Source organism: Sparus aurata, chromosome 14, assembly GCF_900880675.1.
Source record: "Sparus aurata chromosome 14, fSpaAur1.1, whole genome shotgun sequence".
Classification (NCBI taxonomy): Eukaryota; Metazoa; Chordata; class Actinopteri; order Spariformes; family Sparidae; genus Sparus; species Sparus aurata.
The window spans coordinates 19852346-19865127 of NC_044200.1; the positions used below are offsets into that span (position 1 = coordinate 19852346).

The 12782-nt window shown below is 41.6% G+C and overlaps 1 protein-coding gene across 6 annotated transcripts in view; it reads left to right on the forward strand.

The window, feature by feature from the left end:
• syt1a (synaptotagmin Ia) overlaps positions 1-12782 on the forward strand; it is a 185565-nt gene that overhangs the window by 128585 nt on the left and 44198 nt on the right. For all 6 annotated transcript variants that reach the window (XM_030440196.1, XM_030440199.1, XM_030440197.1 and 3 more), the window contains one exon: positions 12212-12412. In XM_030440196.1, coding sequence (XP_030296056.1) covers positions 12241-12412 — 172 coding nt within the window. In that variant the 5' untranslated portion in view covers positions 12212-12240. The remainder of the gene's footprint in view (positions 1-12211; positions 12413-12782) is intronic.

Consider the following 12782-nt stretch of genomic DNA (forward strand, 5'->3'; position numbering starts at 1 on the left):
GACGGAAATGAAGGCAACTTTAATTTCTTCTCAAAGACAACATGTACCAAATGATCTTTTATAAAGGGTACTTCTGACTGAAGTAGCTCTTTTAAAAGCAGACACATTGTAGTTTCTTTAGAAAAGATTACCAGCACTGTCCTGAATCTTAAACCTTGTTCTACTTGAGAAAATGAACCCAGAACTCTCTGTAACCACTTGGAGTAAATCTGTCGCCCTGCTCCAAGGGTCGGTCTCGCTCCTTGACTGTTGAAATCCTCTCACTTTCCTTTTGCCTCTGCCAACCTGTCACACAGCGAGTGGTTGCCAGGCAGATCTCCCTGAAGGGTCTCCCTGGAGGAAGGCAATGGTTGAGCAAATAGCCTCCCTTTATCTGTATGACTCACCTACCAGTAGTCGCACTATGCCCCCTGGCCTAGCCTCCCACATCAGACTGATTCCAACAGACATGACTCCCTAGGCGCTGCTATATTAGCCCCGGCCCTCAGCAGCATCCCCGCTGCCCCCCTCCAGCCTTACAGGCAACTTAGCACGCAACCATGGCTAAGGGTCACTAAATGTGAGAGGAGGTTTTTTGTTTTTCAAAGCGCCTTCAAACTGTTTTGCCAAGTTCATAGAAAACAGCCAACTGTTCCATCCCTGTTGTTTGTTGGATAAACACGGAAGGCCAAAGAACAGTGGACCTTACAGACCCCTGTAAATTCATGTGTGAGTAATTTGTGAGTAATAGGCCTTTTGATTGCCAAACACAAGCTAAATAATGAAACAAAACAAGAGTAAACCTTCAGTATTTTCTCTTTGTTGTTTCAGGCTCTGCTGTCTATGTGTATGTGTTTGAACTACTGCTGTGACTAAATACAGATGACAGTCATACAACCACAATCCTGCATGTAATCTTCTGTTAGGTCTAGGCTTTTAGAAACTAGGCATAATCAACTGAATCAACCAAGTTATTAAGCTGCAAAATAAATGTAGCAATACCAGTCTTATGTGAGATAAATACACCAGCATTTTCTACTGCGTCTTCCTCCTTGAACATCAAGGTCTTAACGAGCGATTATTGATCCATAGTTGCTTGGACCCGACCATCTGGACATCAAGTGGTAACATGGCAAATCCAGTCTTTAGAGGCCTTGTTGCTTCACCATACCTCAATGTAGGAAAGTGACTAAAAGTTTAAATTGGTCACAAGACTTGGGATTTTACGGGGCTGAATACTTTTTTTCATAGCTTGCAGGGTATTCTGTCCATCTCAGATATATTAATGGGCGTGTCCTGTAGCGCTGACCATACCTCATTATACTACCGTTACTTATACCACTACTACAGCTTTTAATACTCATGTTAAAGTTCATGTTGAAGCTGAATAATGAAAGGTCCATTTGCCCATGGGCTGCCTACAGAGAGCTCTTATGGTTGTTCTTAGTGTGTCAGTATTGATTGAAATCATCACAACATTATTTAATGCCAGATTCAGCATCTAAATGTAAAACCACAATGGGCTTTCTCTACACTTCACCCTGCTCTCTACTCCCCAGCCGCTCATTTAGCCTCTGGCTGACAGACCCATTTTCCAGTGGGTGTGCCGCCTTGCTGTGTTTTTCATATAAATAGACCGAACCTATCCACCAACAACTCAGGGAGTGTGTCAGGCCGATGCTGCATGAGGAACAAGAGTATATGATAAGAGCTGCTGGGATCTGGGGCCCCTGAGTCCTTCTCTCTGACCGAGACAACAAGGCAGCTTTTTCTAACTTTCCTCTGCGCTTTGGAGGCAGTAATTGAAAATGGAGGAATCTTTGTGCACTGGCTTAATAGAGCTGTCCTGCCCTTGCTGCAAAGCGGGGTTAATAACTTTTTCCAGTTCCATTACCCCCTGAGATTGGCTTCAGGTGAGTAAAGAGGCTGCTCTGGACAAGGGGAAGTGGCCACGGGGCCTTCTCAGTCTCCTCTTATCCCTGCTCACTGCAGGAAGCTCACCTGACAATCATTTACGTGACTTATTATATACATAAAAGATTCCCCTGTTGTGTGTATGTGTGTGTGTGACCACGGTGTCTGGAAGTGCAATCCCCCGGCAAATGAGTCCCAGTCAGAGAGTGGTGGATGCCTGACTGACAGCCAGTAATTAATGTCCATTCACCAACTCATGTTTCCTCTTTATCTTCTCCACAAAAGTTTAGATGCACTGTCAGGCTTTCTACCTGCATCTAGTTTATATGCCTCTGCACCTGCGACAGCCCTGGCCAGGTGTCCATCCGTCTGTCCCATTATGGTTGACACGATAGCCAAGGAACACCTTTTGGGAATGTCTTCAAATTTGGCAAAAACATCCGCTTGGACTCGAGTAGATTTTTAGATTTACAGTCCTATGATGATTTCTTGTTTTATTTTGAACCACATCCTTCCAGTCCTTCCAAAATCTGAAGCCTGTCACCATGACCTCAAATGTTTTAGCACCATGTGAGGAAGCTTTTCACCAATCCTTTCTACTCCTCTGTAAAGATAGTGTCTAAGTGAAGGGAAAATGGTTCTTATTCAGTGCAGTCATACATGTTACACTGATAACTTCCAATTTGCCGACATACGTGAGTCTGAACCGACATGGATGTAAACTGCAATCGACTGGCTGGTGGAGGCATCCAACCATAAGGCCGTAGTTCTAGTACATTTGTAGGTGTCGGTCTGTTGGGCTGCATTGGTTTGATATTTGACATGTGTTGCCGCCAGTTGATTTTTATAAAATTGAGTTTTTCTTGTTCTTGTGAAGCGGCAATGACACAGCAATTTGTTTGACACTGGGTTGACAGTTGGCGATTTTTGTGATTTTCTTTGATGGGGAGTGAACAAAGGCAGGGAAGAGACGGAGAAGAGAGAGAGCAAAAGGGTGATCACAGTAAGATCTGGGGTCTGTCCGAGGTGCAGGTTGAGGATTTACACATGAATTGCTGTTTCTACTAGAATGACCCAACAGACTCATTAGTTACACTCAAATGCGCAAAGTAGGCAGGCTTTTGGCTAGCCCTTTAGTTAAGGTCTTTTTTTTCCTTATCTGCCTGATTGCCAATGAGAAATATAAGCAAATACCTACATATGAACAGACTCAATGTCTGACTATTTGTATGAATTCAGACTATTCTAGGAATAAGTGTCAGTTTTTTTTGGTACAGCAGTGAAAAGACTGAGATGTTTTCATGAAATAATAAATCGTTCTTTGTAATTCAGGTCTCAGCCCACAACAAGGTCACTTGAATCTACACTCTCCTTGAAATACTGTTTGATATTACTGCTATTAGCTAGATTGCAGTGATGACTAAGGCCAGACCTGAATGGCACTCGCTCTTCTACATTGAATATTGATGCCACAAGAAGGACCAAAATTCATTCAATAAAGATGAGTCATAACTGTCGGATAATTAAATGCTCTATAAAGTGTGGAATTACTTAGAAAGTTCAAAGTTTTCAGCTGAATATCTCCCCAGTTCTGTATAACTGTGTTAATTGTTTGATGCAGCACCTTATTATGCATGCTACACAAGCTTTAATTTGCTTTTTTGTCTGTCATTTATTGTAATTACACTATTAGTGCTCCCTTTGGATGTTTCGTTGCCATGATTATTAGTTTATCCAGATCCGTTAAGTGTCTTCCTTGATGATTACTTTAAACAGCAGGAATTCCCACTCTTTGAACAATTAAAGAACCTCTGAGCAACTGTTCACCGGTAAAGACTGTCTGTTAAAACATCGTAAGATGACATCATTAGCCTTTCATTGTTATAAAGGGAATATAAACCACAGATTCTGTATGCAAATAAAATGTGCACTCTTATTTCTAGTCCTTGTTTTTGCCTGAGACCCAAGCAGCAGAGTCTTTGACTGTTTAGTCAAAGCACTTCCCTATTGATCCCGACTTTCGATCACTGCACTACGGTTGCATTTATGCGTCTCTTGCTGATTTTTAATTTGTCTTCGGCAAAACAATTACGCCACTATTAGTCTCTAACTGTTTACAAAGTCAGAAATCCAACAGTCCTTTTAAATTGCTTCCCCCAAATGACAGCGATTTGAAGTTCAGCCTTTGTATGGCGACCTTGCCATTGCAATTTTAGATGATTAGATTTGACATCAATTTCACTGAAGCAGAATTCTTTTGTGTCCATTGACATTTACAGTTAACCCGTTGTACTTCACATGGATTGTGATTCAATCATTTGATGGCAGAAATTCAGAATAGTGTCTCTTGTGAGGGAACACATGATCATTTATCTGCAGATCCACCTGTCCTCGTCCTGTGCTCAGTCAGCTAGATCGGGGATGTTAGGATGGAGACAGATCTCTTTAAACATCTGGGCACAATAGTATCTTTGTTCTCATTGTTTGGGTTCCATTTTCGTCCATTTAATTTCCCTGCAACCAGATTTTATTCAAGAGCAGCCTGGATTAGCATGGCTCTTATTCTGACTCTTCCACCCTTGAGCGGTCCAGCTGGTCAGGTTTGATTATTGAAAGATGCAGTGGCCAGCGATCGTCTCCAAGTCCTCTGCTCTTAATGCCTGTGCCTCCGATGCTGATGAACTTAAATCTGTAAAACAAAAAAAAACTGTAGTGAAATTTGTTACTGGCTGCTGCATCTGCATGTACCATTGTTGAGAGATTCGTTTCGTTATGGGTGGCGTTGAAAAATAGCTCTAATTGAAGAAAATGGTTTTAAACACATGCTTCTGTTTCATCTAATTTTAATAAGCTTCAGGCGAAGAAATAATAACTCACCAATCTCAGTCGTGCATAATGAACCTCTTTACCAAGAAAACCATTCTGTAAATGTACATGACAGAATCCCTCACACATTGATTCGATCTGTCCCTTTTTTTTAATGTGGGGTCTGAGCCTACATGTATTCAATTGACATATAACAACTGCTTAATCGTTTTGTGATAAGTAGCAGATTATTCCTGATAAAATGGGTTTAATTGGTGATTTACTGGGTGATTAACTCATGAAACCCATAAAATGACAAGAGGGAAGTGATATTGGCAAGTGGGCGCCCGTGTGTCTTGCTGTCCTTACTGTACCATACAGTTGGCTGTGGTCTGTGAAATATATCAAATTTGATGACAACATGGACAGCTTTAGTCCGGGGTTGGGCTGAATTTGGCAGCTTTAACACAGCATGATACGTCACGCATGGCACACTGAGAACGCTGGCCAAAACTGGAAACCAGTGGGGAGCGGAGCGATCCAAAATGCTTTCCAAGTATGGACTCAAGAAAAGGGTAACATCTTTTTTTTGTCTCCTTGTTAGCTGTTTCTTCCTTTTTCTTTTTGCTCTGTAGAAAAGGTCGTGTTGATGGTATTGGGACTATCCAGGTTGGGGAGAATCCATTGCTGAAGGGGACATGGGAGGAGTTAAAAAAAAAAAAAAAACTTGAAAGGATGATGGAGGAGATAACAGGAAGTATAGTGGGGGGTAGAGAGCAGGAGAGATGACCCAGTTAGAGAGGGAGAGCGCAAGAGAAGGATGGAGAGAGAAAGAGGTGAGAGGATGGAGCTGTGTGCCAGCATCACCACTGTGGTTGGGGACCTGCTGGGCCATCTGGCGGCTCTGTAATTGGGTTGGGGTTTTACACCTGAGCGGCACACCTCCAAAGGGATGGTTGGAGTGAAAACGAAAGAGGAAAAAAGTGGTGCAACGTAGTGAAAGTTGCAAATAAGTTAGATTTGATACCATGTAGTTCTTAATTTATATTTATCTTCTGTCTCAAATTTGCATTCAGCACTTTTAGCTCATATCACCCACAGGTTACAAGATGGAGAGATCTAATGTGACACTTTATCATCACAGCGGAAAGGGCGTGCTGCTGTGTAACTGTAGGAGGAAAGCGCAGCCATTTTGTGCAAAAACAACAACATTATTTAAAGCCGTCTTCCAAGTGGGTCGTAATAGTGACAGGGCAGATATTAACTTTGTGTTGCAGTGAATATGCTGCATGATTACATTGCGATGACAGCCTTCAGAAGGGGAAAAAGGTCACCGCCGCTCTCAGGTTGCAAGATAAATAAGACCCGATCCTCTCTAAATGAGACTGGCTCTTCAAGTGGACTGCCTGCGGTGAGGTACTGCAGACAATGAAGATAATATGGAAGTTGTCATCTTATGCTTGAATGGGCAAGTAGTCATTAAGGTGCAAATATGAGCTGAATTAATGTTTCATTTTTTGCCAGCGATGAGAGGCCCGATGCGAGAGGCATAACAGACTCTGTGGGAGGTCCTCCACGCACACTGCTCACATTTGTTCGTCTTCCCTTTGACATTTTGTTTCGGAGTTGGAGAGGCATCAGCCTTACACAATCCTCAGGAAAATTATGCGATGTAAAATGCTTGGAACATTATTTCGTTCAGATGCATGTCTTGTTCTGCATATTTGAAAGGTCTCTAATTCACTGGAATGGTGTCATTTACATAAAAATGTTGCGCCCACTGTCTGCTGAATTCTTATGGGTAATTATTGTCTTCTCTAGATGCATCTCCCTACATATTACAGATCCTTGTACAAACATCTTGAAACATTTTGTTTGCATATCTGTCCCTCGCATCAGACACAAGCTCACTTGGAAATATTTTATGTGAGCGTATGTGCACCCCACCCCCCCCCAGGACACGATCAATTCTTGTTCTATGGAAGAAGCCTCCCACAGGCACTCTGCAGAGCATCATTGTGCTCCCTAAAAGTCCTCGCCTGTGTTGAAGTATCTCTGTCACTGCCAAGCGTGCCTCTCAATGGCTCAGCCCCCACACTAACCTTGCAGCATTTCAAAGGGAGACCAAAGGGAGGCTGAACGAACATGGACATGTGTAGGCGTCCATGTAACAAAGGGGGTGGTTGAGAGGGCCGAGGTTACCAATGGTTGATGTGTTCACAGCAAGAGAAGGTTCATTGCCACTCTTTACCTGAAGTTCAATCTCCTCAAACGAATCGGGTTTTTCTTGCTTCTTCTTTTTTCTCTTGTTTCTGGCGGTATGTTCCACAGCACTGAGCCACGTGTCATGTCTTCTAAAATATATTTCAGTGAGAGACAAAGATGTTGTTAAACAAGTGTTAGCTAGGTGTTAAAATCACAACTGGAGGGTGCAGTGATATCATGCTTTCACAGTATGTTGGGGAGGCAGCAGCTGACAAACATGCAGGGATTGTGATAGCAACTCACTCGCAGTTCCTTTAATTCACCGTGTTCGGTGGCAACGAAAGGGATTTAACCTTGGTTAGATCGAGCTGACTGTGAATAATTATGTGACATATCTACAGTTATGTGCAATCCTGCTTGTCGAGAGAAGTCACTATCTTGATAACTTAAACAGGATAAAAGCCACTTGATAGTTCTGTAAAACAGAATAAAGCAAAGTAATGTTTCTCTGAAGTAGCATCACATTTACCATATGATATATTATCCAAATAATACATTGTCATACCTAAATGACTTGATATATTGATTACCTGCCATATAAAAAGAACTGTACGTGTTTAACCACATAATCTGTCCCAGGCCTCCTCTCTCTGCAGACTTGTCGCTCTTGATACCCTCAAACTATCCATTCAATGGAAGTGAGTGTGTTAACCTAGTTGTTATAAGCTCCTTATTGTGGCTTTTTGAATGACTGAAAATGGTGCTTCAGTTGACAGATAATTTACTCTTTCAACAACTGAATAGATATTAATTAAGTGAAGCTGCGAAGGTGCAGGCAGAACTATGACCCCCATCGTCAACCACACTGTATCAGCCTTGCTACCAAGCTACTGTTACTGTAGCAGCAGCTATAAACAGAACAAACGACTTACAAGTTTATGACATCACTGGCCAAACAACAACAGGTACTCTATGTTAGAGTCAAAAGCTCAGTTGTTTCTCTTGGCAACAGTTTTTATTCTTTGGCATCAGCAGTCTTTCTAATTGCCAGTTGTATATAACAATGTGTCTTCTCCTACACATGGAGTCTGAAGACGCTCCCCCCCCATTTCTTTGTTGTAAATCTTCACATTAAGGACCTAAAGCTTTAGCCACACTACATGACATTCAAAGTTTTTCTGATCACACTACACACTACATCTCTCTGTCTTGTAATTGGGAGTGTTGCAGTTGTTGTGGCTTGCACACAACAACACAGATCAGCGAGGGGGTCACACATTTTAAGATCGATCATACGGGAAGAGAAACAGAAACGATGTAGTAGAAGCAAAACCAAGTTATTTGTACGCTGATTTTTGCAGTGACAAAACAAGGAAGAAAAAGAATATGAAAAAAAGACACCAAGGATCATTTTTGCACTGAAACCGTGTATATAACCGCTCGTATTGTGATTGAGCAAGGTCGACATGCTTACAAATACTGAAAAGCGTGTGTGCTTATTCTGATAGAAATATAAGCTATCATTGTGCCCCATCCATACAAATAAATCCATGATGAGAGAGAAGAGAGAATACCTACTCTCACTGGCTTGTAGCTCGTTCCTGGCTCCCAAACTCATTTGAAACTCAACCAGATATTTAACCAGCTAAACATCCAGAAGGTGTTTGTCTCTGATCTGGGTCTTTCAGTTGCCAAAACAAGTGGGAAATTAGCATTTAAATCCTGTAGTGTGAACTTTGCTTTAAAACTATCCCCCTCAGATATCATCCTACTCTGTACTGTACATGCAACCTGTCCAACCAGTTGGGCAGTGCCAGGATATAGAGAGCTGAAGTCACTCCCCTTCCGGTTTTCCTCGCGGGACCTTACTTTGGATGTACGTTAATGAATGAATAGAGACAAATAATGCCACATTCTGTCACAAAACTACACACCCCGCAGTTGTGTTGGTGACTCTGTCTCGTTGATTGGTCACAAAAAACCTGTAACTTAAACACTTTAACGTCGGTACGATTAATAAGCTTGTCTCCAGAAATCTCTCTTCCCAGCACCCTGTTGTCACTCAGACAATGGCACTACGTCAGCAATGGACCAGAGGTGACTACTTGCTACTGGTCAGCTCATCCTGCTGGTTTCTGCTGGCTCTGATGTTAATTATCCCAGCTAGCGGTTCTGCCACTGCCAACTAGCTTAATGGGCCACCGCCGAGCCATGCCTGCTGGTGGTAGAACATCAGCAGCAGCCTGAGCTTCTGCCTCTCTTTGTTTTACTTTCTCAGTACTGGACTCCAACAACAGGGGTTGGTATAGCAGCATGGTAATTTGCCTGGAAAGGCGTTATCTGTGAAATCAGAATGGAAGTTTTTTTTTTTTTTCTCCTGGCGTCAGAATTGGTCAGTGAATCGGCTGCTACCAAGAAAACCTCACCGTCTGGTGAGGCTGGTTGGGATGTTTAAAGGGATTACAACGCTATTAGTCCTGTTTCCTCTCTAGTCGGTGTTTGTATTTGAATGTTTTAATTTAATGCCTCTTTGATGTTCTTTATTCTCTGTATGCGTTCCCTGAGCTTTTGCTGTTGTACATCAAGTAATGTCCTTACTTGTAATGTAATGCCATTGTTAGTATTCAGATCAACTCACAAAAGACCTAAGTATTGATTTCGGTTTGGAAACAAGGGCCTTTAGGATTTAGTTTAAACTTGACTGCAGACATTCAGCGTCTTATTTTGCATATAACAGCGAAAGAGCAGTTTAACCACATGTTTGATGACTTTGATAACAAACATTTCTTATGGTTGGTTATTAATCCCTTTCAAAGCAAGTATGTTTGTTTGATGTACAGATCAAGCATTCGCTGGTTGATGTGTGAAATGAGATAAAGTAGAGATACTTCTGCTCTTTGATCGATATACAGGATGATGCACTTGGAGCCAAACAATACCATTGATACAATGATACCATGCTGATGCACATCCCTAAGAAAAACCCTTTGTCCAAACATTAAATGTATATTCAGTATGCCAGTGTAGCATCAGGGCTTGAACATTGTTTGTGTCTTCAAGGTTAAGACTAAAGCTAAAAATAATATCAGAGTCAAGTTCTTCTTATGAAGACATCTGGCTTGTCTTTGACCTTTTGAGTTTTTCTCTTAAAGTTAGATAGTTGAGTTGTCTGCAAGCCATGTGGTCAAATATTTACTTAGTTACTTATTATGCAAGTCTCTTGTCTATTGCCTCTTGGATGTGACTACCAGCCAACAGTTTGATGTAAAAGCAAGTCATTTCTTCCAAGGCTCCCAGAACCAATCCTTAATATAGGCAATGGACCATCATGCATTTACTTTGTTCATAAAACTTAGTGTCTGCAGTTGTTGCTGGCAGCAGTATCCACAATTGCAGAGATAACCTCATTTTTATAGAAGCTGTGTTGCGGCTGAAACATTGCAAGGCTGAATTCACAGATCGGCTGGGAAATCTTGAGCTCTAAGAGTACAGAGAATGAGAAATGATCATCCCTTCCTTAGCCCTCAGTCAGAGCTAAGTAAACAAGCGGATATTGTACATAGCTACTCCAGTAATCAGCGTTGTCTCGGTAAATTCAGGAGTGAAATACCCAAAGAATGTGTCCAAATACAGCCAAAATGTATCTGAGAAGCCTAAATATATAGAGAAGACATTTCATATCTCTGCTGTAATTCAGAGTAAATTGCCTTGCTCTCTTTCTCAAATCTAATTTAATATATTTGAAGCAATATATGTGTGTATATTTGACTCTCTTTTTCCTTCATGTTTAAAAAATTATATTTGGATGAATTGCCATCGCATTTTGTTTGATGTTTAAATTAAATAGCGATTTTTAAAATCTTTCTATCCACACCAGTGCAATGCCCTTTATGAAGCAATACTATAAATGAGAACATATGAGGTTTGTGAGCTCTGTACTGTGGCAAAGAAGGAGAAACAGGCCATCAACCTTCACTGTGCAGTTGTGGAAAAACCCTACAACTTAACTGTGCCATTATCCCCTTTGATCGCTATGGTGACATATATAATTACAACCTGCACAGAAAGAGAGGACAATAAATAGTTCCTTTCTGCAGCAGACTTGTCACGGCGCTGCAGCTTTGTTCAACTGTCGTGTGTCATGATAGTAAAAGCACACACTAACACTTATGTAGTGGTAACTCATACTATTGTTTGGTAAAATTTCCCATTGTTTCATGGAAATAAAACGTAGTTTTAGTTTTAGCATTTATTCTTAATGTTTTGCCGCCTCCAAATGTTTGGTTGTGTCGTTGGTTTGGTTTGGTTTGTTTGCTGGTTTCTTGGTTTCTTGGGTGGTTACTTGCTTGCTTCTTTGGTTGGTTGGTTGGTTGGTTGGTTTGTAGTTTGGTTGTTATTTGGTCGGTCAGCATGATTACGCAAAAACTACTCAATAGATTTCCACTAAACTTGGATGGAGGATGGATCTCAGTCCAGAAAACACCCCATTAACTTGTGGTACAGATCCAGACTACACTGAGTGCAATTCTAGTCTACTGATAACTTAATAGACTAAACAAAGTTGGACAATAAACTGCAACAGTGTATGTTTTATGACCACATATGACAATAACTGAAATCTAAGTCCAAGTATGATAAAATAAAAAAGCCTTAGTTGCAGACATAATTGCTTAGAACATCATATAATTCTACCACAAGCAATGCAAGTTCATGCTCAAGGAATGGAGTATATATTTCACATGAATGGACATGAGTGTAATGCACACATACAGTGTACACACACACGCGCACACACGCACACACACAAAGCAGTGGTTAACATAAGCAATACATTGTATCCTCCTTCCTCCTCACAAAAGAGCTGAAGGTAGAGTAAATACACCTGCTGTGTACAAAGAGCATGGTGTGATAAGATGGTGGATGAGTAATCTTCTCTGCACCGCAACATTATTTACTGTACGTTTGGCATGACTTGTAAAAGCACACGGTTTAAATTAAGCCAGTGGCGCGCTGAGATTTACTGCCTGCTCTGGTTGAGAGTAATAAATAATCATTTTATCTGTGCTCTGTGATGCTAATCTGGAGTTTAAGCAATGAGTGAGTAGCTTTGTTCTGAATGCAGCGAGCTGGCCAATTCATTCTGGACCCCAGCTGATGTTTACCCAGGCTGAGCCAGCAGCTGCTCACACGGTCTGCGTCAACTCAGTCATCTGACAAGGCAAGCGCCGAGCCTCTGACATGCATCTGTCACAGCGGCAGAAAAATCTAACCCGCTGTGTTTTGTCTTTCTCTTCCTCCTATCGTCCAGCATCTGCCGGGCTTCCCAGCATCGTCACCATGAGTGAGAGTCGAAGGGAAGCGCTGGCTGCGGCGCCCGAGCCCACCACCGCCTCCTCCGCCACGGCTGGCTCCAACACCACCAACATGGCCGGCCCGGGCACCGGCGAGAAGGACGAGGCCTTTTCCAAGCTGAAGGACAAGTTCATGAATGAGCTGAACAAAATACCATGTAAGTGTGTTTCCTCTGCTTTCAACAACACAGGAGCTTATCAGTTAATAAAAAAATATATCATCAAATCAAACTCATTGTTGGAATTAATTGTTAGTTGCAGCCATAAACATAATACGGCTCTGATTCACTATCAACAACATAGTGTATACAACAGCTTAATTTTAGGTTTGTGCATTGATTAGAAAAACAAAGACAAGTGTTCTGCCATTTTGGATTTTTTGACAAACATATATTATGGCTCTTTTGGCACATATTGCGTCCGATATTGTTGTACACATCAAGTGCTGCAGGGGGCATATACAGTTGCAGCAAACACTACAAATTGTAGTTTACATTTGAAATCATTATGGCCACAAAAAAAGACTAA